The sequence below is a fragment of the Struthio camelus genome, chromosome 1 (genome assembly GCF_040807025.1).
Source record: "Struthio camelus isolate bStrCam1 chromosome 1, bStrCam1.hap1, whole genome shotgun sequence".
NCBI classification, from domain to species: Eukaryota; Metazoa; Chordata; class Aves; order Struthioniformes; family Struthionidae; genus Struthio; species Struthio camelus.
In genome coordinates, this window is record NC_090942.1 from 146,609,504 (window position 1) to 146,636,575 (window position 27,072).

Genomic DNA, 27,072 nt, shown 5'->3' on the forward strand with positions numbered 1-27,072 from the left:
AAGTCGAGCTGAATGCCTCCTTTTCCAGGGAAAGCAAATTCAGGTCCCAAGCCAGCATTTCCTCCTCGCATCCTAAAACTGCTTTTTACTGTGCGTGCAGAGGTGACCTTGTTATCACTACAGACACTTGAGGCTGTTATATAGCAAAGATATTCTCTCAGTTTCTCTTTCCGCAGACAAAGAATTGCTGTTTCTTAAGTACAGCAATCTTCTGTTTTCCTTGCTGGAAATGAGGTGACGTTTATTGGGAACTGTTATTTATATCCTTTTTCGCTGGCGAGGGTCAGACTTGAAGGAGGCTCTTTGCTTCCTTTGAGAAACCAGTGATAGGGCAGAAAGCATTCTCCCGGATCGCTGGTGTTGCCTAAGCCGAATTGCCTGTGCGCATGAATGTTACCGTTGTGCTGGCGGCAATCGGAGGTGCAGCGCAAGGAACTCCAGCACAAATTCAACTCTCCAGCAGCTTGAAAACTTCAGTACAACAAGGCTTTCCTGTGGAGAATCGCGCATGAGCAGCTGGGTAGATTATTTAAGGACTGCCTTCAGAAACAGATGTTAGATGCTGTGCTGTGGCAGCAGTTGTTTTGCCGAAAATTTTGGAATGGTTTTAAGTTGACCGAAACTAAGCTCACACTCGGGTGTATCAGCTGCCTGCTATTCTCACTCACCAGAGAGTAACTTGATACCAGGTACTGTATTGCTGCCTTTCTATGTTTGCAAATGCACAGGAAAATTTTAACGGGCACTTGGATAAATTTGTTGCTGTTGTAGATAAAAATATCTTGAGGAAATTTTTAGAAGGCATTTCCCCTTAAAACAACATTGTTCACCTAGTGTTCACCTGTGTACAAAGTGAAAGCAGTCAGCTGCAGACAATTTTTTCTCATGAGTTTGGCTTTTAGTTTAGCTGTGCCAAGTCTATAAATTAGGAAGATATTTTCCTTGACTGAACAGTACCAGACTGAATGGGATTACCTGCAAGAGTTTTCACTGAGTGTTGCTGAACTGATGCCACAAATGGGTATTGTTTGTGTTAAAAGTACGTCTAAAAATGTGAATGTTTTCTCTAGGTTTGTGCAAGCTGACTTGAATTTGGATGTCCGTGTCTTATGAGTATTTTGACAGAAAAGTAAAGATTGATTTAAAAAGTTCAGTCAATTAAAAAAAAATCACTAAAATATGAAAACTCTTCTGGCTATACCCTCCTGGATGATTAAAATGGATAAAGAAGGGGATAGAATCTGTTCAGGGGAGGGTTAATGAGTGGTAGGGTAGAGAGAGAGTTTTTCTTTAAGCTCAGTTCAATTCAGGTAATAAATTGGACTGCTTGGTTGTACAATGGCTTAAGTGCTGTTTTGGTATGCTGGGTGGAGGTCCCAAAACGTACTCTCTAAACTGCTTGTGGCTGAATGGGGCAGGGGCTTGCTGCTACCCCTGGGACCTTTAGGGCACCCACAGGAAGAGCTGCCTTGCAGTGCAAGGACCTGGGCCCTCTCCAGCTTCTCGAAACAGAGTAAACTGCTTTGACTTTCCCTCTTACACCTACAGCTTGTTCCCCTTTTCCCCTTGCCTTTCATGAAGAAAATGGCTTGACAAGGGTATAATCATTCGGCGCAGTAAACTATTCTCTGTATAACAACTGTTATTTTATAGGCAGCTCTAGAGGAGACTGAGCTTTGAGCTCCAGCCTGTGCTTTGAGTCAATATAACTCTATAAAGTATAGGCAGTTAGTAACAAACAATTACTCCTCAACTTGCATATTTCCAGCTCCGTTTATTTCAGTTGCTACTGCGGCATATTCTATGTGTAAAAGATGCCTGAGGTGTGCACCAATATCTTTCCTATACAAACTTAGGATATAGCAAAAGCACAAATCCAGATGCAGGAAACTAAGTTTGAGTGTCTATAGATAGTGTCGTGTTAACACTGATGCTTGCAAACAAATGTTTACAATTGTTTGAACACCTTTTTTCTAATCTCATGTGAATATCGTCTTCCCGCTAAAACTCTAAGCATAGAAATCTTAATTTTCCCATTGAGGCTCATAACATTGATGAATAAAATGTATTTTAGAGAGTGTAAGAACTATTAACAAAATCCAGGTAGTAGAAGCAGGTAACACCAATATTTTCTGCTCAGATAGATATTAACCAAACTGCTCAGTGCTACCATTTCTGGAAAACAAAATGGTAAGCCAACACAATTTATAAAATTGGGACACTTGAGATAGTTCAATGTTGTTTAACCACGCATTAGATAAATTCAAAAGGAATCTGTTTTAAAGCCTATGAATCAAGGTCATTTGGCCTTTACTTTAAATCCTTTTAATGGTTTGTCTTGTCCTGACTATAAAAGAGAAAGCCTGAGAGAACCCTTTGCAGAAAGCTATACACAGAGAGGGAAAATATCATCAAACCCAGAAATCTGGCACATGCACAGGAGGAGAAGGCTAGGCTAGAGTGTAAGTCAAACAAAAAGAGAATACAAACTCAGTGTCTTCTATGAAAATGTCATATCTGAAAGAGGATGAATAGCATTTCCACAACTAAAGATATTTCTCACAAGCCTGAAAGGAAACTTGGCACATTCTAAGAGGAAGCAGCAAGCTATTACTGTGTCTGTGATTACAGGAAAATAAATGATATTGAGGACTGTGCTTTAAAAAGATCTTCTCTTCCTTTCCGACTGAATAGTAACAATTTTTCATATGGCATAGCCATGCAACAAAAGAGAATTATTTTGGTATCTTAAGAGAAACTTTTCTACACAAAAGAGTAAAATTTCTCTAAGAAGTGAAAGTGTCCTATCAATAACAAACAACATTAATGCCTTTACTCTCGTTCATTCAGGGGCTAATCCAAGGTCAACTGAACTAAATAAAATAGAGAAAATATTGAAGGGCTTCGGGTTAAGTTTTTTGTCCATTCTTATTGCAGTGACTAATAGGAAGATACAAACATGACAATCCTACCTCTCTTGGTTTTACAGGATCTGAACGCACCAGATGAAGAAATGATTTGGCAACCAACAACTCACTGGTAAGAAAAAAGTTCATGAATTATGATTACATCATAATTAGAATGATCTAAGTTTAGTAATGACATAATACCGTATTGTAAAACAATTTATAGTATACTAACTCTGATTTACTTTTGGTTTTTTTTTTTTTAATTGTTGCTGGTTCTTAAACTTTTCACCACACAATGGCCACAATCTGGATGAAAACGTCAGAGGAAGTTGCTTACGTTCAACAACTTCCCGAAACAACTTCTAAAAAATATCCCGAACCTCCAAAACAAACTAACTGCTCTCACATGTAATTTTTCACACATCAGTTCCCAAGTCAGAATGCTCCTGAGAAGTTTGGAAACAATTAGAAAAGGAAATTTTAAATGGACCTGGCACTTTCCTTTTCATGATGTCTGTTTGAGTCAACGTCAAAGTTTAACATACCCTCTACCTACTCAAAGACTTTTGAGGGGAGGAATGATTTGATTTCCCACCAGGAGTAGAGGTATTAGGAAAGAAAATGAAGGTGCCCTGGCTCTCTGTCGTTTCTGGATGCTGCTGTGCCAGGCAGGCTGTTAGCCAGCTTCCTGTGCACTGAGGTCCATAATACCTCTCCCTTCAGCCCACATCTCGTCCTGAACAGAGGGCCATACTCGAGATTTAGGCTGTCATGCTCATATGATACACATGTGGCTGTTTTTATAGGTATAAGTGCAGAAGAAGATCTGCTGATACATGTAGTTATGTTACAGCTCTTCTCCAGAATGAGGGCATAATCCTAAAGAGAAAAATTTTGATAGACAAAGGGGATTTATTTTCTAAAAAAATTATGCCAAATGAAATGTTTCAGTTTATTATTTTAGTGCAAGTCTTGCACAAATGCAGGATTCACCAGTTTTGGAGGCATATGAAGCAGTGAGTGCTTTGGTTCAATAAAACATTTCTCTCGTCTTTGTCACTTCTTGACTGCTAAGCAGTGGTCTATGTTATGTGCAGTTTTAGATCTCCTGCCACTGCAGAAAGAAGTACTGGCTGACCAACTTTTAATTTTTCTTTTGCATTTAACTCAGCTTTCATTTGGACACCACATCTTTAATTAAGACCTGAAGCCCTCTCTCACTTGAATAACTCACATGTTTCTTAAATAATCATCCCATATTCTTCAAATGTCTTTCCAAATCCCTGTCCTCCTATACACAACAATGCAGGAATCTGTGTGTAAGTGTTTAGGTCTTTGGCAGAAAGTGTAAGCTTCTTGAACTAGTGGTTCATGTCTCATGTGGACAGATAGTCAGTCTCTACGATTCCTAGAAGGAATGATGCAATGCTTCGAAGTACATCTCAGCTAGGCTGATGGTGGGACTTTGGCATGCTACAGGTATATTCCAGTCTTAAACATCTAAATAAAGGAACAAACAGTGTGCGCCTGAAGACACACATTATATGTGTGTCTTCCAAGCACAAAGGGTGAGATCCAAAGAGGGTCTATAACATGACCCCAGCAGAATTTTTGTGCATATGCCAAAGAAAGTGATCCTGAAATGAGATACTACACAGGCCTATAAGGACCGTGTATTCACTTAGCACCTATGCCTTGATCTTGAATCATCCCTGGATCCTGTTCTAGGAAGAGCTTCTAGACACCTATCTCCCCCTATGCTATATTATAACAGTCTAGCCACAAAAGCATGAATCATAAACTCTGTTCACGTCCTTAGAAAATGCCCCACAATTAGGATATTTATTAGCACATGCTAGCAGCTCCAAATCCTCTCAAGGAATAGCATCCATAGTTAATTTATTTAAAAGACAAGCCAGCAAAGAGGTGAGTATTTATCTTTACATGTAATCCTAGTGAATAAAGCACTCACCTAGAAAATAAGAGACTCAGATCTGAGACTCGGATCTGACATCTGCTGACATCTGAGAGGGATTCAAACCCCTATTTCCCACAGCATACCTAACAGGCCCAGCAACCAGGCTGTAAACAGTCATGGGAAGAAAGAAGAGCCAGTAAATGGGAACTGATAACTAGTTTGGTAAAAAGAATGACAGGCCCATATTTTCTCAGGCAGATACCAAGGCTTACCCACTACACAGTCAGTGTCTAACCAGTGCAGTTTTGTACAAGTGAGCGAATGGCTGCAACTCCATTTAAAGAAGAGTGTGGACAGCACCTATATGAAGAAGGGAATCTGAGGTCTTGGTTTCAAACTAAGGAAGGAATTTGTCTGCAGTCTTTCTAAGGTATCTAACCCTTAAACACGAGCAGGAGTGAGCCTCAGCATTTCCTTTTCACTATAAATAATTCCCTGCTAAGTTTGCAAGATATTTCAGCCACTTTTCACGAATACCACTTTCACTACTTTTTCTGCAGATAGATAGCCGTGAAAACTCTGTTAGCTAAACCTAGCTTCCTGGAAGTCTCTGTTTTTTTTAAATTTTAAATTTAAGGTGCCACCTTAACCTTCCTGGCACTCCAAGAAATAAGTTTAAAAAAAAAAAAGTCACTTCTGTAACACACATCTTAGGATTTTTGCTAGCATCAGGAATTTATAAGTTAGATCCTAATGTACAGAACACTCTACTTTCTTCAGTCCAACTTTCAAGGTTAGGGAGTACCTGAATGTGAGATTTTGCTCTGTGTCATGACTTTTACATAAGCCCTTTAGTCTGTATAACTCCCAGCTTTATTCTGCTTATGATACTTCAAACAAACACATCACAAGAAGCTTCTCCAGCCAAATAAAAATGCTTCACCTTGAAAGCTCTGCAGCATGTTCATGCATCGACAGGTATGCTGCTCTGGCAGCTGCGCATCCATCAAGACGGAAATTTTTTCCCTATTGCGACAAATGAGCGTTCCACTTATCTAAGAACTACTAGAGAGACCAGATGTCCTCACTCTGGTCAGTGCTGCCTTTCCTCTTCTCAGTTGTTAACATCTAAACTCTTCATGACCCTGGCAGCACGCCCTGCATCTGAATAGCTTTCGCAGTCACTAATAAGTCACTGAAACTCTTGCTCACATTGTAGTCCTAAGAAATTCTCACTATTCCTTATAATGGGCTGCTGCTCTCTCTACTGGAAGCATCATATAGCGCTTCATGGAGAAAGGGAAAATAGTTTAAAACAATCGCTGTCTTACTGACGTATTTAGTCATGATATGTGAAGGCAGCTGAAATGATGCATGGATATCCACAGCAATCTCTGCTCATGTGCAGCCTTTGAAGAAAAACAGGAAGGACTAAAATGTGAATGAATGTGGGGTTTTCATAATGAAGCAAATATGCAGGTGTCATTCTCAAGCTGAAAATTTGCAGAGATCTCCACCATAAGCTAACTCACCCAGGAGGAAACTTTTAAGACTTTGTTTTTGACTGGGTGGAGAATGTGTGCAGTCAAGCTCATGTTGGACAGTACTGAGCCACCTGCAGCAGGAGTCATGAACAGCCTGGCTTTCATGGCTTTCTTTCCTTCTTCTGTGTTTCAGGTCATCTCTGGTCACCTCCCTCGTTTTCTGTCTGTTTCTACCACCACAGCTTTCCATCACAATAAAGCCAAACATTGTCCTGTTCATGGCTGATGACCTTGGTATAGGAGACATAGGTTGCTATGGGAATGATACTATCAGGTAAGGAAACAGAGCATAATAATGAGTAGAGTTTGTCTGTTTTTTAGTGTAAGATTGCCATCTTCTACCAGCCTTCAACTATTTGGCCTGTCTTCAGGCTTATTTACTGCAGAAATAGGGGGATTACCCGTGGATGCCACTAACAATAGATGCACTATCACGATTATCTCACAATCTAGAGGGCATTCCCAGGGCCAGATCTGCTATCCAGAGCTGTTTTAGTCTGGGAATACGTCCTTAATTCTTGTGTATTTCTTAATTGTTGAGAAATGCTAAACTCCTGCATACACCTGAAGACAGAAAAATTGTTCCCTCTTCCCACATATCAAGCCTCATTACCTCATTTAACTGTTATGTAATTCTTTCCAAGTATCACATCAAAATCCAGTATAAATCATTGCAATGAGCTATGTTACTAGGAAAAACTTCTTTTTTCGTACTTCAGGACGTAGAATTTGGCTTCTCTTTCAAAATCCTGCCACGTTATTGCCTCCTGGCTTCCTACCAGCTTGTTACTTCTTTAGTTGTTGAACACAACTAAATTTGGTATGATCAGTCCCCTCATCCAGCTACGTTTTCAGAATCTCACCCTGACTGACACTGACTGGCAGTTTCTGATAGGCAGCTGATGAGGCTCTGCATGGCTTGGCATCTACTTCAACATAACTATCCTCTAAGCATGAATTCTGCTCTTCAGGAGCAGTGGGGTGCATTTCTGTGAGGCCCTTTGTAGGACTGAGGAAAACAAGAAGGAATGATTAACTTGAAATTCATCCAGATACTTATTGTTAATAAAGAAAGAAAAAATATACATTTTCAGGAAGGGAAGGGAAGGGAAGGGAAGGGAAGGGAAGGGAAGGGAAGAATACATCTTGAAATAAAAGAAATTTCCCGAAATAAATCTAAGTGTATTATCCCTCATCACCATCCCCTTGAAGACCCTCTGAATGACACCTGACAATGTTGGTTGTGTTTTTAGGACCCCGAATATTGATCACCTGGCAAAAGAAGGAGTGAAGCTGATGCAGCACATCGCTGCAGCTCCGCTTTGCACCCCCAGCAGAGCAGCTTTCCTCACTGGCAGATATCCCCTCCGATCAGGTTTGCCTTGCACAACCAAGTAGCCTTTAAGCATTGCTTTATTGCTAAAGGGAACAATCTCATACAATTGGCACAAAAGAAAGGAGGGTGCGCAGACAGAAGGGATACAGCAGACAAATCATCCCTCACTAAGTACACACACAAAGTTCTACCAGATAGACCAGGCTCCTCTGAGGTTACATCTATATTTATGGGGTGCATTCAATGGACCTGAAGGAAAGCAGAGCAGAGAAGAACCAGCTTTGCAGAGAAACTTGCTCTCCACTTCTGTTGCACTTTAATGCTCCTTTACACAGACTGCAGCAGGAATGGAGTTGATGCTAATTGTTACATTTAAAATTTCATCACTCAGAACATGATTAGCAAGACATTCCTGAAACACTGTTTACATTGATTTCTGTAATGGATGACTTCCTCATCAGATATCAGAAGCAGCTTGGTCTTGCAGGTAAAACAGAGCAGATCTACACAGACTTGTGTCCGTTCCCTCCAGTCTAGGTGCAGAATGAGTGGTTTATGGGAAAGCTTTGTTAGCTATGTATCAGGATTCATCCATCCTACAAAATAACAATTTGACAGCTATATTATTTTTCCAGATTCTGCTTTTGAAGAAAAAAATACTATCCTGTCAAACTACATTCCTGAGATGAAGAGATACGAAAAACAAATAGCTCTACATGTGTCAAGAGCAACTTGACACTTGTTCTATTGCAAATGATGTTCAGCGCCTTCATTCCCAAGGCATTTTGAAGCTGACACGTCATCCTACTCTTATTCTGACAGCTCAGAATATGGAAAATGAGCATTTACAGGATCTGTCTCCCACTATAACAACAGGATCAGAGACATTAAACACTTCCATGGGAGACTGAGCTCCTACCCCTAGTTTTCTGGCATATGACAGATTGTGTTTCACATTAAGTCATTTGATGGGGTTTTGCCAGTATATAATGCCAAATAACAGGGTGTAAATCTACAGGTGAGGAGAAGATTAGGGTGCTACATAGCAGCTCTGCAGTTTTTAAGAGTTGGATATGCACCATTTCACCATGCAGGGAAGTTTTGAGTTCCCAGACAATCTTAGGGAAGTTGAAGTTTGAGGCTAACATACGGCTGAAACCTCCTTATCCTGCTCCCCACCCTCACAGTCACACTGTATCAGTGAAGTCCGTAGAGCCTGGATGTCACTGGAAGCACATAAAAGCTTCTATACAGCTGTGCCATTCAAAGAAGAATAGGTGTTATGTAATGGAGAGATGTAGCTCTTTTCATTCTTGTGCAGTGTTATAAATTCATTTCCCTGAACAAACAGCATTAGGAGAAAAATTTAACACTATAATAATCAATGAAACCAGAAAACAAGGAAATATGCTTGATAAAAATATTCTATCAGTTATACTTTCTAAAGTTTTTTATTATTATATTTTCTAGGCATGGATGCTGTAAACAATTATGGTGTTATTTTTTGGAACGGTGGCTCAGGAGGGCTGCCTCCAAATGAAACCACTTTTGCCAAAATAGTGCAGCAACAAGGCTACAGCACGGGACTAATAGGTATGGAGAAATTTCTGAAGATGGCATAGAACGAGTTTCACTTGCATATCTCACTCAAAGCATTTGGTTTAATTAGCAACTGGTCGTACTTTGGTTGCAGTGCTTTTCTTTCCTGATCCAAGATTATCCTGTAAGAAGAAATCCTGAACAAAAATAATCTCTCATAACAACTGTCCACTAAAGAGAATAATCTTTACTGTTGACCTGCTTTCAAACATAGCTGTGGTTGTTAAAAACAAAATGGCCAATATGTTGTTAAAAATATTTCTTCAATAGTATTCTACTAGCAATATGGCAATCATCCCAGTACTATCTTCATAAAAAACAAATACATGAGTTCTATTTAAATATACATCCTAATGTTTTATACAGTTCAGAGCTCATTCACAAGTCGTACAAAAGGGAACGGCTGCTACTGAAAACAATAGTATCAATTTACAATATCAGATGATTTGGTCTTTCAAAAACAGAAACAGCACAATTATCTCATCTTTAATGACAATGTGCCACTATAGTCGACCAAGATCTCAATACAGCCCACAAAACACGGCATCCTTCAGACTCATTAATAAGAGTTCAATTTTACTTTATATTTTACAGGACATTCTTTAATACAATTGTAACTTTTGGTCATGATCCAGTTTCAAATAATTATTTATCTTAGATATGTCAGTTTCACATCCTGAAAAAACACAAACGTTCCTGAGGCGACTTTTCAGTGATTCACCCTACCTCATCTGAGCATTCCAATAGCCAAAATCTATGTTTCACACACAGAAACCTCACTTGCAGAAATAAACTGAATTTACTAAACGTTTCTGCAGCAATGGGCTTGTATTTATTCTGTACAATAAATCTAAAATGTAGAGGGCAATAGTAAATGAAATCCTCCAAGCATTTTAAGTTGTGTATTATTTAATCTTCTTCTCCTTTTAGTTTTGTAGTGATATTATTTTAATTGTTTAAGAATACCAATAAAACAGTCCGTATCCATTTGCCAAGTGCTTCTACTTGGCTTCAGTACGTAAGCACTAACAAAACAATGACACTTGTCTCCACTTTGTCAGAAGTATTGCCCTGCACGGAACCTGTGCTGCATCCCTCCAATAAGCTAGTTAGCCGAAATGGGCTGGCATTGTCCCTGTGGGCATCTAAGCTAAAATCACATCACAGATATCAAGAGCATCACTTAGTCCAACAAGACTGACAGTTTCTAACGAACTGCATCGTAAGGGATGATGGAAAACATTGATGATGAGTGAGGCTAGCAAATGTAATAATAACTTTACATTCCAGTCAGGAAGCAAGAAATCTTACACAGTGTCTGCCCACATCAGCATGGCTGAATGAGCACTAAATTGACTCACCTGAAAGGTTCATAACTGTTTTGTTTTGAGCACAAACAATTTAACTGCAAAGTTAAATCCCATTAATTACCAGCTGCTTGATGTGACAAGCAAACTTTTAGTTGGGAAACACTTTGAAGATTCTTTGTAGTCTGAAAGACAATGTTTTGTAACATATGCTCTCACAGATTAATTTCTCTTAATTATAAACTTAATTTTTCTTAAATAGATACTTAAATTATCCTCTAGACCTGAGTCTTACAGCATGTCAGAAGCTTTTTTCAACCTCATCTGGAAATGGTGCTAAAGTGCTACTGAAATCTAAGGATACCATATCTACACCTGTATTTATGACCTATACATCTACATATTGATTACAAATCTATTTCATTGTATGGATTGCTCTTAACATGTCAAGGCAAACATGGCAAGAGGCAAAATGAATAGTGATTTTGGCTGAGAGAAATCCATGCACCTAGATTATTAGAACTTTTACTCTTTCTTTGTACTGACATCCAAAAAGTAGCATTCTTTTTCCCTGAAGTAGAAATTTTATTGTAATCTACTCAGGGTTGAGTGCTAGCATACTGTTAGTAATATTGTAAGCCAATTGTTCAGGATAACATCTTTTTGTAAATGTACCATTCTTTATTCCATGATAAGAATTGGTTGCAAATCAGTTTTCAAGTAAAAGTCAAAAAGTACAGACATTTCAATTTGATCTATAAAGGCCTGCATTGCATCAAAGATCATTGAATGCAGCTAAATTGCATCTCTCTTGTGAGAAAAATGAGATTCTGGTCACTGGACTCAGACAATCACCACCACCCATTTTTGAGCCAAATCAGCTAAGTTATTAAGTTTCTGCGTAAGTGCATAACCAGTCCGTTTGAACAGACGAGAGGGGAAGCGAGAGCTTTATTCTGATGGTTCCTTTATCATGATGGACATATGTTCATAATAAAGGACAAATAGTATTGCAAAAGGTCATGGGATGTTTCTTTCTATATGAAGGCTTCATAATTTAAAAGAAAGGGGTTCCTGATGTCTTTGACTTTTTAAAAATTGATAAAATATAAATAAATGGCAAAAATACTTATAAAACAAGGCTTTTTACTCTCATCCAGTATACAGAGGTATTACAGTCACCAAAGTTACGTACGTGTAACTTGAGGAGAAATCCTGATCATCTCATTCTTTCCTGTGCTAAAGTTCTTCTGGATCTGCTGGTTTGTCTGGCAAACCGGCTGTTGCACCACAAACTATTTGACTATGCTATCATGTAGCCCACAGTTCCTCTTATCGATCAGGCACCAGCATGTCATTGAGAGGTCTCACAGTCCTGACATTAACCTATTGAAAGCTTTCCAGCTTTCTCCATTGCATGTCAAAAGTAAAGGGATAAAAGAACAATGTTATTTTGCACTGTACTTACAAAAGGACTTTTTCCTCCTATTTCATACCTGGCAGGTCTCTGAAAAGGCCATACATTTTTAATGAGTTCTGATAATCTGGATGCTTCTCAATTTTTAGTTCCTATATTATTCGCATTTTTTTACATTTGACCAAAGCTTTGGGGCATGAATCACCAGTAACTCTAGTGGAAATTTATATGCTATACAGGTTTGCCTTCATCAGTCGTAAGATATACCGTATTACATCAGTTTGTACTCAAAATATATCTGTAGGATGAGGAACTTAAGTAGAAAAAAATATATATTTTTTAAGAAATGTTTTGTAGGAGGAAAAGCTAATTTTTGAATATTATTTCTTTACCTGTTAACAATGTGTATTTTCAGGGAAGTGGCATCAAGGTGTTAACTGTGAATCCCGCAATGACCATTGTCATCACCCTTTAAACCACGGGTTTGATTATTTTTATGGCATGCCTTTTACACTAATAAGTGACTGCCTAACAACAGAACCTCCAGAGATGGACAGAGAATTTAGAAGGAAACTCCTGCTTTACACTCAGATGATTGGTCTTGTTACAGTCACTTCTGCCCTGGGAAGACTTACTGGCTTGATTTCAGTCAGCTGGAAAATGGTGACCTGCCTTGGTGGGTTTAGTCTTCTGTTCTTTGCATCCTGGTTCTCAAGTTATGGATTCATAAGATACTGGAACTGCATTATGATGAGAAACCATGAAGTTACAGAACAGCCAATGGTGACAGAAAGGACTACATCCCTTATCCTGAGGGAGTCTATTTCGTTTATTGAAAGGTAAAGCGTGCTTCGTTTGAACATGCTTATTCCAGTTCTTGCGTGTCTTGCAGGATATCAGCATTTTCGCATGAGAACTATTCCTTGTAATTTGTGTAATATTATATAGGATGATAATATTATTATTATACCTAATAATTATTAATTATTGATGTTATTAATGTTATTACAGTACTAAACCAAAAATCAGTTACAGTTTGGAGATATCTGTTATTCTCAGCTTCATTATAACTCATAATTTTTCTAAACTTTCACATGTTAAATTGAATATTTCTAAGCAAGTTTGAGGAAATATGTATTTCTACCTATAAAAGCATCACTGCTGCTTTGAAGGATAGCAGCTTATAGCAGAAACGTGTGTGTGGGCAGGAACAGGAGTGGGGGAAAGGTCAAAGCTAGCAGAGGGGAAATAGAGCCATGAGGTTGCCTTGTCATACGGACTGACACGTGTGGACCAGATAGCAGGAAATGAATCTGCTCCCTTGATTTCAGTAGTACTGTGATGGTTTGCAATAGAAGAAAGTGGAGTGAGTGTGTATGTGAACTCTGCCTAGGTATGATTCAGGGAAAAAGAGGCTCATTTTATATAAGCCAAGTATTACTTTGTGAGATGGATTGTAGCCATTAGATTTTAATACCTTTCAAAGAAAGATGTTTTTGAAGTCACTACTGAAAGATTTATGCAAATCATAATACCAATTTCCATTATGAATGACCTCTGTATGTACTGAGGACCTTCTTCCCTAACAACAAAGTGTTGATTTCTGTTTTTTAGAAATAAGTACAAGCCATTCCTCCTCTTTCTTTCCTTTTTACATGCCCACACCCCTCTCCTCACCACAGAGAAGTTTCTTGGGAAGAGCAGCCATGGTTTATATGGAGATAATGTAGAGGAGATGGACTGGATGGTGGGTAAGTTGCCATAGCAAATATCAGTGTCTCCAACTACCTAATATCGAAGTCTAAATGTATAATAGAAAAGGCAAGGCAGTTATTGTTGAAAGAACAAGGAAGAGAAACAAAAGCAAGAAAGAAAAAGGCCTGTATTTGTCACAAATATCTGTCATTTTATGAGCACTGTTGGCTTATATTTTGGACTTTTTCTTTTCTCTGGTCTTGAACCAAATGAGTCTTTCTGCTCATTCATCTTTTTATGGTCTAGTGTTTACTAAGTTTTAACCATGTCCCCTTGGCCCCTTGTCAAAGGTAACCAGCTGCTCTTCTTTCTAAACACTATACGGAGTGAGAACTATTTAATTTTCCATGATTATTCAAGATCAGGTAATTTCAGCCTCTTATGACCTCTTCTTATCTATTTCTAAGGAGGGCATGTCAGAAGGCAATAAAACTGATAAGCACAATAATTCCAGATGTAAACCCAGAGGCTACTTGTCTGTCGATGCTATATTCAGCGGAGTACTGAATGTTTTTCAGTCCTTTCACAAATCCAGAAAGGTTCATACGTATTAATTGATGTGCCTCCAGAAATCAGATTCATGTTATTTTTCAGCTTGTATTTTTTTTTTTTTGAAGGGGAAGGAAGGTTATTTATCATTCAGTCATGGAGGATGAAAAGTAGCTATCTTTGCAAAAGAGATAAGAATCAGGTACATATGCATACATATCATGTCTGTGACTGAGGTTTTTACTCTTCTGTTACAATGCAGGCAATAAAGGCGTTATAGTGCATCACAAATTTTCCATGCATTTACAGACTCTGAAATCACAGATATAAATCTTAATCCTACAAAACATTTATTTTAAACAATAAGCATCCCTACATAGGTTGGCCTAGATGAGAAAATATATGGATGAATGTTTGCGAGTCAGATGCTGTAAGTTATATAAGCTGTGTTTTTGCTTTTTAATACTTGCGTATTCCTGTGCTTACAGGCCAGGTTCTAGAAGCTATTGACAAGGAAGGCTTGAAAAATATTACGCTAGTTTACTTTGCCTCTGATCATGGTGGATGGCTGGAAAGACAAGAAGGGAAAAGGCAGCTGGGTGGTTGGAATGGAATATACAGAGGTAAGAACTGTCAAGGGATGGTGACAATCCAGGAACAACTAAGTAAGTGCTCAGGGCACCTCTAAAGATAAGATTGTGTGCTCAAGGATTAATGGTGTTTCATCATTTAGAAGAGGATTTGTCTCATTCTAATTATACATTCCAAAAATCTAGACAATTCTAGTATGTGCAGATGTTCCTTTAAAGCATGAATTCTCAAACTGGCACTTCCTTCTGAGGCAACTGATCACAAGCTAATTTTGATTAATAATGTGTAACTTCTTGTTCAATGTTTTTATCTGCACCTTACATGTGAACCCTTACTTGCTGCAACAGGAATGCTATATGACTTCAAGAAAGAGAGAAGAACTATGCTGGGAAATCATTTCATGTCTGAAAATTTTATCCATGCTAGGTTCTAATGGGACAATCTGTAAACCAACAAAAGGGAGTAAGTGTGTGAGGTCATTTGAGGGCTCTACTGTAGTGAAAATGCTATCACTGATATTGAGGAGAATGATCTTCATGGTAAAACCAAAAAGCTAAGGAAGGCTAAATGATAACATGAGTCAGTTTATGTCAGTACAATTTCAATTGTCTAGAATTTCTCTTTATTTTTAATGAAAAGTTTGTTTTAATGAAAATTTGTTTTTTTAATGAAAGGTGGAAAAGCTATGGGAGGCTGGGAAGGAGGAATCCGTGTCCCAGGGATATTTAGATGGCCAGGAGTGTTACCTGCAAACACAGTTATTGATGAACCAACAAGCCTTATGGACATTTATCCTACAGTAGTACATCTGGCTGGAGGAGTAGTACCCCAGGACAGGTACAATAGTGCAAAGTGTCTTTACTACTCCTTTTTTCTGAAGATGATGGAAAATCCAGTTTTGAAACATTCTGAAAATCTGAGGATTTCTTTTCCACTCCTGCTACTTTTCTAGGTCTGTAAATGTTACCACAGTTTATTTACCTCTTTTTTACATTTGAGATTCAGCATCTACTCATAAACCTTCCTTGATCAGCGTTGTCACATCCAACAAAAGGTGTGCATAATGAAGGCAGTAATGGGCAGCTTAGCCCAGTTTGGTGGTTTCCATTTTTTCTGTTAGGGTAATTGATGGCCGGGACTTGATGCCTCTACTGCAAGGAAAAGTTCAACACTCAGAGCATGAGTTCTTGTTTCATTACTGTGGCGTTCATCTACATGCAGTGAGGTGGCACCAGAAGGACAGTGAGTACTGAAATTCTTCCCCAAGAACCAGGTTCAGTCTATGGGGGCAGAATAGCCTGTCATGGTTATTCTGCGATTGCAGCTTTTCAAGTAGTTCCAGCTGTAATGTGATAAATAACTTGCTATTATTACCTATACTTATATGAGAGAAAGAATTCTCTTCAAGGCATACGATATGAGGTCTATCATGTGAGGCAGGATACTGGGGCTTAACAAAAAATTCTGGCAGCCCACAGGTTTTTCCCTCTCTACCATGTAGGTTGTAGTTCTCACCTAGCTCTGAATGCAAGGCCTGAGAAGTCCATGCAACCCTTACCTGATGGAGAAGTCCTTACCTCAGTCCCTTGTCAAAACTGAAGATGTTCTTCTGCTACTCAGATAAGGAAACTGCAAAATCTTGTTTTCTATAGAAAAAAAGTCAGGAAAAACTGATGTTTTGGAGAAATTTTGGGGAATTTTTGGAGAAATTTAGAAATATGACAGAAATCTCAATTTTACATTTTTTAGTTTAATTTTATACCATTTAATTTTTAAATGGAAATACTATCTAAACCAGTAAGTCGAAAGCTGAAGCACAGCCCTCCTCCCAAAAAATGAACTTCTACAAAAACATTAAGTATTCTAGTGCTTTGTGATAACCACCAGTACCTGCAACATTTCTTTCTTTCCTACCAGGTGGAGCCATCTGGAAGGCTCATTATGTGACCCCAGTCTTCCTTCCACCTGGGGCTGGAGGTTGTTACGAGAGAGGATTTTGTCCATGCTTTGGGGAAGGTGTGACCCATCACAGTCCTCCGTTGCTGTTTGATCTCGCACGAGACCCTTCTGAAACCAGACCTCTAGCGGCTGACACTGAACCCCTCTTTGACACTGTAATAAAGAGGATTGGAAGAGCCATTGAAGAGCATCGCAGGACACTGACTCCAGTCCCGGAGCAGCTCTCCTTGTACAACGTCATATGGAAGCCGTGGCTGCAGCCGTGCTGTGGGACATTCCCATTCTGTTGGTGTGATAAGGAGGGCGATAACAAACTTGCTGATCTATAAAAGAAAGAACAAGATGTTGCTTCCTCAGAAGTGTTTTCAGACCAAGAATGCCTTTTAGTGGTGGTGTTTGGTGTTTTTTTGCTTTTCTTTTAATGGATCCTATGTTTGAGAATTGTTCCAGTGGATGGCACTGTATTTGGTAAAAGTTGCTTTAGGCAGGATACTGCCACAGAGGGATCAAGACAGTACATTCTCAGTAGCATGTTTTAACTTCTATCTGCTGATAACTGAATGATGAATTCAAATGCACTGAAGTAGGCCAACACTAGAGCTGTACTATTAACAAAATAACTTATCTTTTGCTCTTTGTAAATGTAAACTTGAAAGCTTTACTTTTTTTCTTTTGTTCTGAATTTCTAAGTCATTCCACCGAGGTCTCCCTTAGTGTTACTATTTTTATTGGCAATGCTTAAGAGGTATCCTGTAAAATGTTTTTGCCGACTACTTTCCCTCCTGCTCCAAAATAATTCTTCCCATTCTGTTGCACACAGAATCTTCTTTAAACGTAGCTTCCTTTGTTCTTTGTTGCTTTGTTGTACTTCCTCCAGCAGAAGTGATGATGGCAGCTGGTAAGCCTGGGGCTTCTGGATCAGGAGTAACTACCCAGGTGAGGCAGTTGCCCTGGAAAGTTATGTAACAGATGTCAGCACTTGCTGAGAAGGATGGGATTCCTCTGATCAGTGCCAGCCTCTTCCAATGGAAAACAGAAGAGGGAAGGGACTTTCCCTTTCCAAAGCTACCATTGCACACAGCTCCCTGAGCAGCGCTGGGAAGGCCAGAGTGACACTGCATTGTACACTGTTGCAGAACTGCAACACTGATAACCAGCTTAGTTTTTTTGGCACAGAATTACACAAGTTCTCTTGCTGCCCATACCTCAGTCACAACTGATTCCTGCTAGCAAGTAATAGGTTCAAACAAGACTCTTTGAAAGATGTCCAATAATAATTTGAAAGCTAACAAACTTTAATTTACAGTCAAAATAATGAAATGCAGAATAAAGGCATTTTTTGCTTCATAAATTACATTCTTCATCTCACCGAACATTTAGTCTTGCTAATCTATCTCCTTTCCTTAGCTGCTATAAATCCTGTTCTTCCCTTCTTGGTGTTAAAATAGTTGTTCCTATTAAGGTGGCCTTGCAAGGTATAAAATATATCTGACCAGATCAATAAGCTTACACTCATATACCTGAATACGGATGTATCTGACAACATAATTTGCCCCTCAGATTTATTTCACATTTTTCACTGTTTCTCTAACTGTTGTGCGAGGGCCTATTTCTCTCGTTCATCTAATTTGATTGACATTAATTTTTATTCTCCCACTCTTTTCCCACAATTTGACCTATCAAGAGATCTGCAGGTAAATAAATTCCTATGGTGTAAAAGCACATTATATTGTACGCTCTAACCTCATGCATCTCAGTTCATTCACCCAGTTGCTCTTTCACTGCTATCGATAAGAAACGCCCTCAATTTTACTATGAAAACTTCAATAGATGAAGTGAATCGATGAAGTCGTCGGGCACTAGATTGTTCCTTAATTTTCTCCATTGTTGAGAGTATGTGCTTTATTTCTCCTTTGAATTCATTTGATTTCATTGGTTCTTTCTTGGCTAGATTTAAAGGTCTTTTCATATCCAATATCTAGTATTTTCTTGACATAAAATTACTGTAATAAAACCAACATTTTTCAATTCCTTCAGTCTTTTTCTAAGACCTTCCACTCTCAAGCCAGTTTATTAGCTGGGGTTTTATGTCTTCACAATATTTCAACACATTTTAAAATATGTAGAATAAGATCTGTTCATAATATTCCAATATGCGTCTCACAATACTATATTGCTGAGAAAATACTTTTCAGATCTTGCTCTGTTTCATCTTTATGTGACTGAACTATCCTTTTTTACACACGAATACTGCCTACCATTGTAATATATCTATTTGGAACTAGGGTACAGGAAAACATCTGAGCTACAATTTATCCTGGCCATTGGGTTTTGCCCATGAAACTACTGCTGATACACAAATTGCCATGGGATCAACAAACAGTCAGAGCCTGGTAACATGAACATTGCACATATAACACTCATGAGCGTCAATAAAGACTACCTTCACAAAATCATGCTGTCTTTTCTTCTCCTTTTGGGGAGTCAGTAGACGATGGTATCCTACTTTCTTGTGCAGCTGCAACAGAAGAAAAATACTTTGGGATTTGTTAATTTTCTCTTTGAGAACTCTTAACCTTACATTCATCAAACTAGACCACTACTTTTCCTCCTTGTACAGATTGATTAGACTCACATAAAACACTGTACAATTCCTGCCTGCAGTGCCAGCATCCAGTTTTCCCTTCCTGAGAACAAATAATACAGGTACGAACTTGAATTTCCTGGATCCAGGCTTAAGCATTTCCCAACAATGGCCAGTATTTTCAGATTTTTATGATGGAATTAATCTCACCTAACTTTAAACAACTGAAAGTAGAAATCCAGTCTAACCTACTGTCATGGGGGGAGAGGAACACTAGGTAACATGTAACTGCTAAATTCAATTGTTTAAGCAGATCAGGCAAGGGATGGACTGTGTCAGGGAAAGCTGTGCACGCATACACATACGCACATGCACACACGTGCAGCTACAGTCACCTGAGACCTTTCCCAGTTGCCACTCCAGTGAGCCAGCACAGTGGAGCCCAGGGGGAAAGGCAACTCTTGCTCCTGCTGGCCCTAGAATCAGGCTCTGGGCATTGGCCGGGCATCGGCACATAACCGTTTACCTGGGGCCCCTGCCACCACAAGAGTTAGGAGAGCCACATAATGATAACCACCTGCCATCTCTGTTACCAGGGGTTTTAATAGTCAGATGGTGGCACCCACCTCCAATCCAATCACCTGTGACTAATCACCTGGACCTGCCCATCAATTTCAGATGTTGTTCTCCTGTCGCTTGCTGACCTGTGGCCTGTACTAAGGCCCCTCATACTCAGGTCTTGTTTGCAGTGCCCTGTTGTCTGTGACTGATTATATCCAGTTAATATGGCAAAAGCAACATAAACTAATTTAGTACAAGGTGATTAAAGAAAAGGTACTTTCCTAAGGGTTATTGCTATTAGGACCCATTAGAATCTAAGTTAGTTTATTGTTTCACCTATGCACAGACTAGCTGGGGAGATTATAGACCATCCGATCAGTCAAAATCCACTCAAACTTTACAGGTTTTTGCTACTTCCCACTCCTTGCAGACCACTGAGAGTGCAGTAGTTGTACTGTCGGTACCCAAATCCATCAGCCCAAAACACATTGGGGCTACAGACTCCGGGAGAGTCATCTTCTTAAAACATCTGATCTTGCCTCTTGTTATCAGGGTTGAATGGTGATTTACCCATGCTACCAACCATTCTAAGCTTGGGCAAGTTAACCAAGTAAAACAACACAGACATAACCAAATACAAAATAAGAAGCTAATTACAATCAGTAGCACAATGATAGTTTTGTAGGGTAACTTTATTACCAGCTGTTTGCCAGTCATATTAATTCCTCGGTCACTTGAAAAATAATTTTCAATGAGATATACATAACACTGAATCTCTGTAAAACAAAGCTCTTCTACCATTATTCATCCTTTCTATTAATGCATTTTTTTCATGTATCTGAAGAGACTCTCATTCTTTCACAAAGCAGGAGGTTTAAAGAACACATATACTGTAGCTGACTATTTCTTTGTCACAGCTGGAAGCCCACTAATCTCCTCTAATATTACATTTTTCCTTACAAATGCTTTCCTTACAGATGCTTTCTGCATCTGTTTGTGAGATGATAGCCATTCATTTACATATGAAATTTTTTGAATGAAGTCTAGTGATTTTTTTGAACTGATGGCCGTGAAATGTTTTGACATTGGCAGGCTTTTAAGAGCTTTCTCGTTCGTTGTCAATGTTGTAAGTTTAGCAAAATTGCTATTTACTACACAGAAACTTTGAACAAATGATGGAAACAAGCCATAAAATTTCTGATTTACCAGTGTTTAAATCACTTTACCAGCAGTTCATGGCTCAAACATATTTAGAAAGCATGATATAAAGTGTATAAAAATTTGATATGATATTATCTATGTCCACAAGAGCTATTTTAGTCCAGTTATAGAGAACACTATAGGCAGAAGAGAATGAATACAGACATGAATAAAATATCCTTTCCTTTGTTTATAGATGGCTACATAGCTGATTGCCTACACTTCACAACACTGCCTGTTTATTTGAGGGGAATCTGCTGCCTCAGGTGCTCTCTACAGCCATTCTTCAGTACCATTCATACATATAAAATGCTGTTGGGTAACACACTCCATGCCAATTTAATATTTATTTGGAGAAATTCATGGAGTGAGGGCAGCCATGGTTTCCTGATGAATTTGGCATTGCCTTGCTATGGGACCAAAATCATTATGCAAAGATCTCCTCGATATAATGTATGAATGTTTAATGCAGCTTTATTTGGGTCTAAATGTTTAACAGGCATTTAATAAGAAATTTTCCACCTTAGGAGCCTTCTAGTTTGATACACTCTTCATTCACGCACATAAATACAAATCAGTGAGCTATCCACTTCATTTTAAGATAAATATCTGCATTTGGTAAACAGAATCGCTGTAGATGCTATGATCCATAGTGAGAGTTTAGATGCCTAGTTCATATGTAGCCAGCTACATTGTAGAGACACCTATGTAAAACACGTCGCGTGTCATTTGAGCTACCCTAGATTATGCAAGGTATCTTTATGAGACTGGCAGGTATGACACAGGACTTGCAGAGGACCCACCACTTTTGAGGGAGGCAGCCAGACCCAGCTGGACAACTAACAGTGCTTACAATCATACCAGAGATCTTTGCTGAAGCAACTGTCCCTCACCCAGGACTCTGAACCTGGATCTGATTCCCCCACAAAATGTTTACAGGAACAGTTCAGTCGTCTAAACATAAGCATCTAGGATTATTTCAAACACCCTAGGTTATCCTGGCTGGATTCAGCAGCAGATTCAGAATGGCACAGGTATCCCACATGTCCTACATCATACCTACCAGCCCCAGAAAATCTCAAATAGTGCTGAAAGCTTATGTTTAGGAAACTGCATTGCACCCTCCAGTATTCTCCTGTACTCCCTTTCTTGTCAATGGAGAGAAAGAGGCACTTGGAGGTTATAATTCAGCTTAAGCTAATGTTGAGCTCTAGAGCAAATCCCATGAAATACACCCTATAGATACAAAATATTATATATTATAATATATGTATATATTATATACCTATATAGCATAATATTATATATTATAATACTAACCAAAAGTTGCTTGGCCCCAAGGGTTCCAAACATTTGATAAGCAGTGTTAGTTCAGTGAATTCTGCTATACACAACTAAAAATGGTTAAATAGTACCTATTTGAAGCTTTAGAATGGAAAATCTTCCCATCCCCCTTACAACTTCAGCAGTAGAATCTTTTCTCAACTAATTCATGTCTACAGCTAGATTTTTATCTGAAAGTGTCAGTTTAAACTTCATGAATTTATTTCAGATATTAATTTGACCCGTGTTATCCATAGCTAAGAGCTCCCTGTGCCAAGCATGTACTTGCTCTAAAAAAGAGAACAGAATTCTATGGGAATAATAGAAAAAGTAGCATTATTAACAAGATATTTTACTCTTTTAATATACTTCATGTATTTACTCATCAACTTATAACCTGTTTGTATTGATATACCACTTGACTTTTTACAGTCTGTAACACTGACAGCCTGGCAAAAGGAGTGAAATGCAATGAATTGTTGCAGCTCTGCTCCATCCTCCCCAAATAAAGCAGCTTTCTGGCCTGTCAGCAGCACCATAAGATCTGATTGGGCATATTTTGGTAATATCTAACAGGGTTCAGCCTTGAGTGTTACGATCTACTGGTCATTACATAGCAGAAGTGAAAATAATGCAGTTATTTTCCTTTACTTGGAAGAAAAATGCAACATATACCTAATAACTTTTGATAAATTACTTTTCAAGGACAGTTATTGTGACTTTAAAACACCATTATAGAAATAAAATAATCCATAACAAGCTGATTATGTCTTCATACCTGTTAGACTATCATTAGATTACAAAGAATTGTATTTGTCTTTCTTGGGAAAAAAGTGGATGCTTAGAGAAAGAAACTTGTATAGTCTATATGAAATTAAAAGCTTTTATTTAAAAGAACTCACTGCTTTTTGAATTAATCTACAATTTCTGCTCCATGAGCACTGCTTTTATCTTTTTTGTTTGAAGTTGCCAGATATTTCATGTATATACAAGATACAGTGGGAGCAGCGCGCTGGAGGAAGTTTGCAGTCATGACACTGAATTTATTTTGTCTCTAGTAAGCCAGCAATTAGGAATTTTAATAAATTCAACAACAATGAACTATATGCCACAAAATAAGAATTTTGCCAACAGAGATGAACTGCTCCCAAAGAACACTAGTGCCATCCATGAAAGGAAAAGTGGATCTAAAAAGTTTGATATTCTGCTTAGACATATGTAAGCCTACTTGAACCTTGTTGTTTCCAAATACTGTCATAGAGTTAGGAGATATTTTAAAAGAACTATCAATTCCAAATCCATATATCAAAAAAAAAAAAATCTTGTTACTTATAAAACCTCCAAGTAATAAAATTGGAAGAAGATTGCGAAACTAGTTACTCTTCAATGGATCAACTTTCAGTTTCTGGTTGTTTTAATGTAATCTAATTGGATAATAAATGTGAGAGCTGAATTTAGGAGCAGTTATAGCACAGAACCAAATGTTTAAAAGCTAGCCTTTAAATGAACGTTAGCTCTTAACTGTTACTTAGTTGGAACGAGGTACATAAATATTGCTGGGCACCCAGAACAAAACCTGAGTCTTTGCAACAGAGAAACAGGTAGGCTGTGTAAGACATAATCCAAATAGCAGTCTTCCCGTTGTCTTTGAAAGGCCCACTGACAGTAATGGGACAGTGTAGATAATATTTTGGTTTGTTAACAAAAACTTATTTGAAAACAATTTGCTAGGTTTTAGTGATAAAAATTGCATATTTATTTGTAGTGGAATAGAAATTACACCAGTAAAACGTTTTGTTGTGGGTTTTGGCAGTTTTAGGAAAATGGTCAGCCATACTTTTCAAAAACTAAGATTAATATTTTGTTTAAAGATATCTTAAGATCTATTTTATTTTCTTTTCAAACAAGATAGATAGTCTGATATACCTGACATAGGCTTACAAGCAGTTTTGTTAGACCCCAAATGGCTTTTTTCAGTTAAAAACGAAAAGCGCATCAAAATAGTCCCGTTAGCAGTAAGTATAATGAACATTCACTTTCACACACACATTTGGCACTAGCCAAGGAGTCCCTCAGATAGTTTTCCAGCTGTCCAAGAAGTATGTGATTAACAGAGGTACTTCTTTAGGGAAGTCTTATTCACTTACCGAGAATGTGCCATCTCCTGTCCATTCCCTAAATACTACTGACATTGATTTCTTTCTTTGCTGTTCTTAATCTCTTCTTGCCAGTTGTTTGTCTGAAAGTCTCTTTTCAGAGTGACATTTCAACTTTAGGCCGTTCCTCCTCTCTTCCGCTTATTAGGTAGCTGTTGCGGCAGTGAGTGTTGCGGTTTCTCACAGCTGAGCTAGAGACTTTTTTCTCTGTTGAGATGGCACTAAAATTTATTTCATAAACTAAAAGATGTGACAGTTAATAATTTCTACCTGTGCTTTGAGGTTGCTACATTTTGTCGCCATTGTCTTCATTTTCCACTTATTAAAAGCCCATTTAAATCAGAGACAACCACAGATATCAGGAGATTTTGGAGTAGGATTTTCCATATTGTTATTTTATTTATTATTGCCACACCTGATAGGAAGACGTAAATAAGAACAGGGCTATTCCTCTTTGTTTTACAGGATTCTGAGATACAAAACTCAGAAATTGCATAGCAATTAACATACAATTGAAAAAAAAAGTTCCCTAGAAAAAATCTTATTCCATCATATTTTGAAGTAGAATGTTGTTATTTTATCATCATAATATGATAAAAGTAGTCATTTTATGTATGTCATAATATATATTATATTAAGTGTCCAGTATAAGTACTTTACATATTTTGTATATATTTTAAAACACCAAGTGAATACCAGAGCTATAAAAAATGAAAGCAACATGGCTTATTGGTGTTTTTCTATTTCCTTTTCTTAACCTTTTTGAATTACCAGCAGTATAAACTGATGTGAGGAAAACTGAGAGTGCTTTAAATATCAGTTGTAATCCTTCAGCTTAATTTCAGGGAAAAAAATGTAGAGACAAAGCATAAAAATAAAATATTTCACTTGTTAAGTGTCAAGATTGAGAAAAGTAGTTTAGAGAAGTTTGAAAGGAATTAGAAAAAGGTTGAAGGAGGTGGGGATGCACTTTTCTCTTTGTGATATCTGTTTGTTTGGAGTTAATAATCTAATTTTTGCACACTCCGTATAAATCGAATGGAGAACGTTGAGGGAGCAGCTGGGTTGTGTCAGAACGCTGCGGCAGGTTCCTATCTCCCCTCCAGATAAAACTTAGCTCAGAGGAATTCTGAGTTTTCTGTCCTTCCTAAGGACAGATTTTTTGTCTTTAGCAGAGGAGCCATCAAAGACAGACTGAAGTCTAACCCCCAGATTTCCCTGACTCTGTAATATTTCAAATAACATCAAGAGCCCACCAAGGAGCCCCGGGGGCTATTGACTTACTCCATTGAAGCTGGCTAAGTTATAGGACGTTGTGAACAGAACAGCTAAACATACTCAGTTCATCATAAAGATGACTTAAAGCCATTCTCTACATAGCATACTTATTTGGTACTGTGCCTCCTAATGGCTATAAGTTAATAAATACACCTCTTAAGAAATGTGATCCTCTCCACAAAAAGAGTTTAATTTCAAAGTGGAGTTTCTTCCTTTGGATTGCCAAAGAGGATTGACTTTCCTGGACAAATTACTTCATTCAACTTAAAAACCACAATATATTATTCAAAGGTAAGGTTCACAGACTTCAGTGGTATGGAAACTGCTGAGTTGTGGCTTCAACATGCCAGCATAAACCTGTTCTCACAGTTCGTCATGTTTTTACTATAACTCAGAAGCATAAAACATGTCCAGTTATTGAGCTATCACGTCAGGAGGAAATCTCTGGCTGATTTTTGTTTTCCTTCTTCATTTAACTCTCATCTGGAAACACGTCTTTCTTTAACTAAAGCCTTAATCACATCTTCAGACATTTAAAGAGTACAAAAAGGTTTTAATTATTTCACCTTCTGTTAAATATCTTTTCAAATCCCAGTCTTCCAAACACATAGATTACTGCATTGATGCAAACTTATTTGAGTCTTCCAGAAAAAAACACAGATTTGTGGCTAATGAAGGCAGACAGTCAGTGTCTGCCAGTGTCTTGCCAGAAGGAATAATGCAAAACCCCAGACAGGTTGAAGAGGAGACTGAGGCAAGACGAGGCACATTTTGATCTTAGAAGTCCAAACTCAGGGACAACAGATATCTTGAAAATATGCATGTGTTCAAAGCAGTAACAGTGAGCTCTGCAAAGGCTATTTTGGCACCCCGAATGGAAACTGGGCAGAAATTCAGCATTTATCACCGTGAAAATTACGCTTCAGCAGCCAAAAAGTCTCTCCTACATTGTATTTCCTACCTACATTTTAGTCTTGAAATTGACTGAAAGTTGCGCTATACTCACTAGCTAACATACAGCTGCTCACTGCGTCACAAACAACAGTCAATCAATTCAAAGACTAGACAATACTGAGTTTCTGGAGGACAGTGACACACAAATTTTGCTTGAGATTTGCCTAACACACACCAAGTCCTATACCAAAC

The 27,072-nt window shown here is 38.2% G+C and overlaps 1 protein-coding gene across 3 annotated transcripts; it reads left to right on the plus strand.

Annotated features, from left to right (window-relative positions):
• The first annotated feature begins 285 nt into the window (after positions 1-285).
• Positions 286-19,274, plus strand: LOC104138702 (arylsulfatase D). Of its 3 annotated transcripts, none has more exons than XM_009666450.2 (11): positions 286-689; positions 2,990-3,039; positions 6,505-6,645; positions 7,625-7,746; positions 9,178-9,300; positions 12,446-12,869; positions 13,645-13,781; positions 14,763-14,897; positions 15,540-15,702; positions 15,986-16,107; positions 16,783-19,274. In XM_009666450.2, the coding sequence occupies exons 2-11, from the start codon at positions 3,014-3,016 to the stop codon at positions 17,151-17,153; spliced, it is 1,764 nt and encodes a 587-aa protein (XP_009664745.1). In that variant the 5' UTR covers positions 286-689; positions 2,990-3,013; the 3' UTR covers positions 17,154-19,274. The 3 variants fall into 3 exon arrangements, with proteins under 3 accessions (XP_009664745.1, XP_068777847.1, XP_068777839.1); XM_068921746.1 differs by having other exon boundaries at positions 16,367-19,273; XM_068921738.1 differs by lacking the exon at positions 286-689 and having other exon boundaries at positions 2,988-3,039; positions 6,554-6,645; positions 16,783-19,273.
• Positions 19,275-27,072: the final 7,798 nt, after the last annotated feature.

Bases quoted from the DNA above. Each gene is read 5' to 3' on its own strand.
- LOC104138702 (XM_009666450.2), top strand. From the start codon at position 3,014: ATGATTTGGCAACCAACAACTCACTG. The intron at 3,040-6,504 runs GTAAGAAAAAAG...TCTGTGTTTCAG, and splicing joins TGGCAACCAACAACTCACTG to GTCATCTCTGGTCACCTCCC. The intron at 6,646-7,624 runs GTAAGGAAACAG...TTGTGTTTTTAG, and splicing joins TATGGGAATGATACTATCAG to GACCCCGAATATTGATCACC.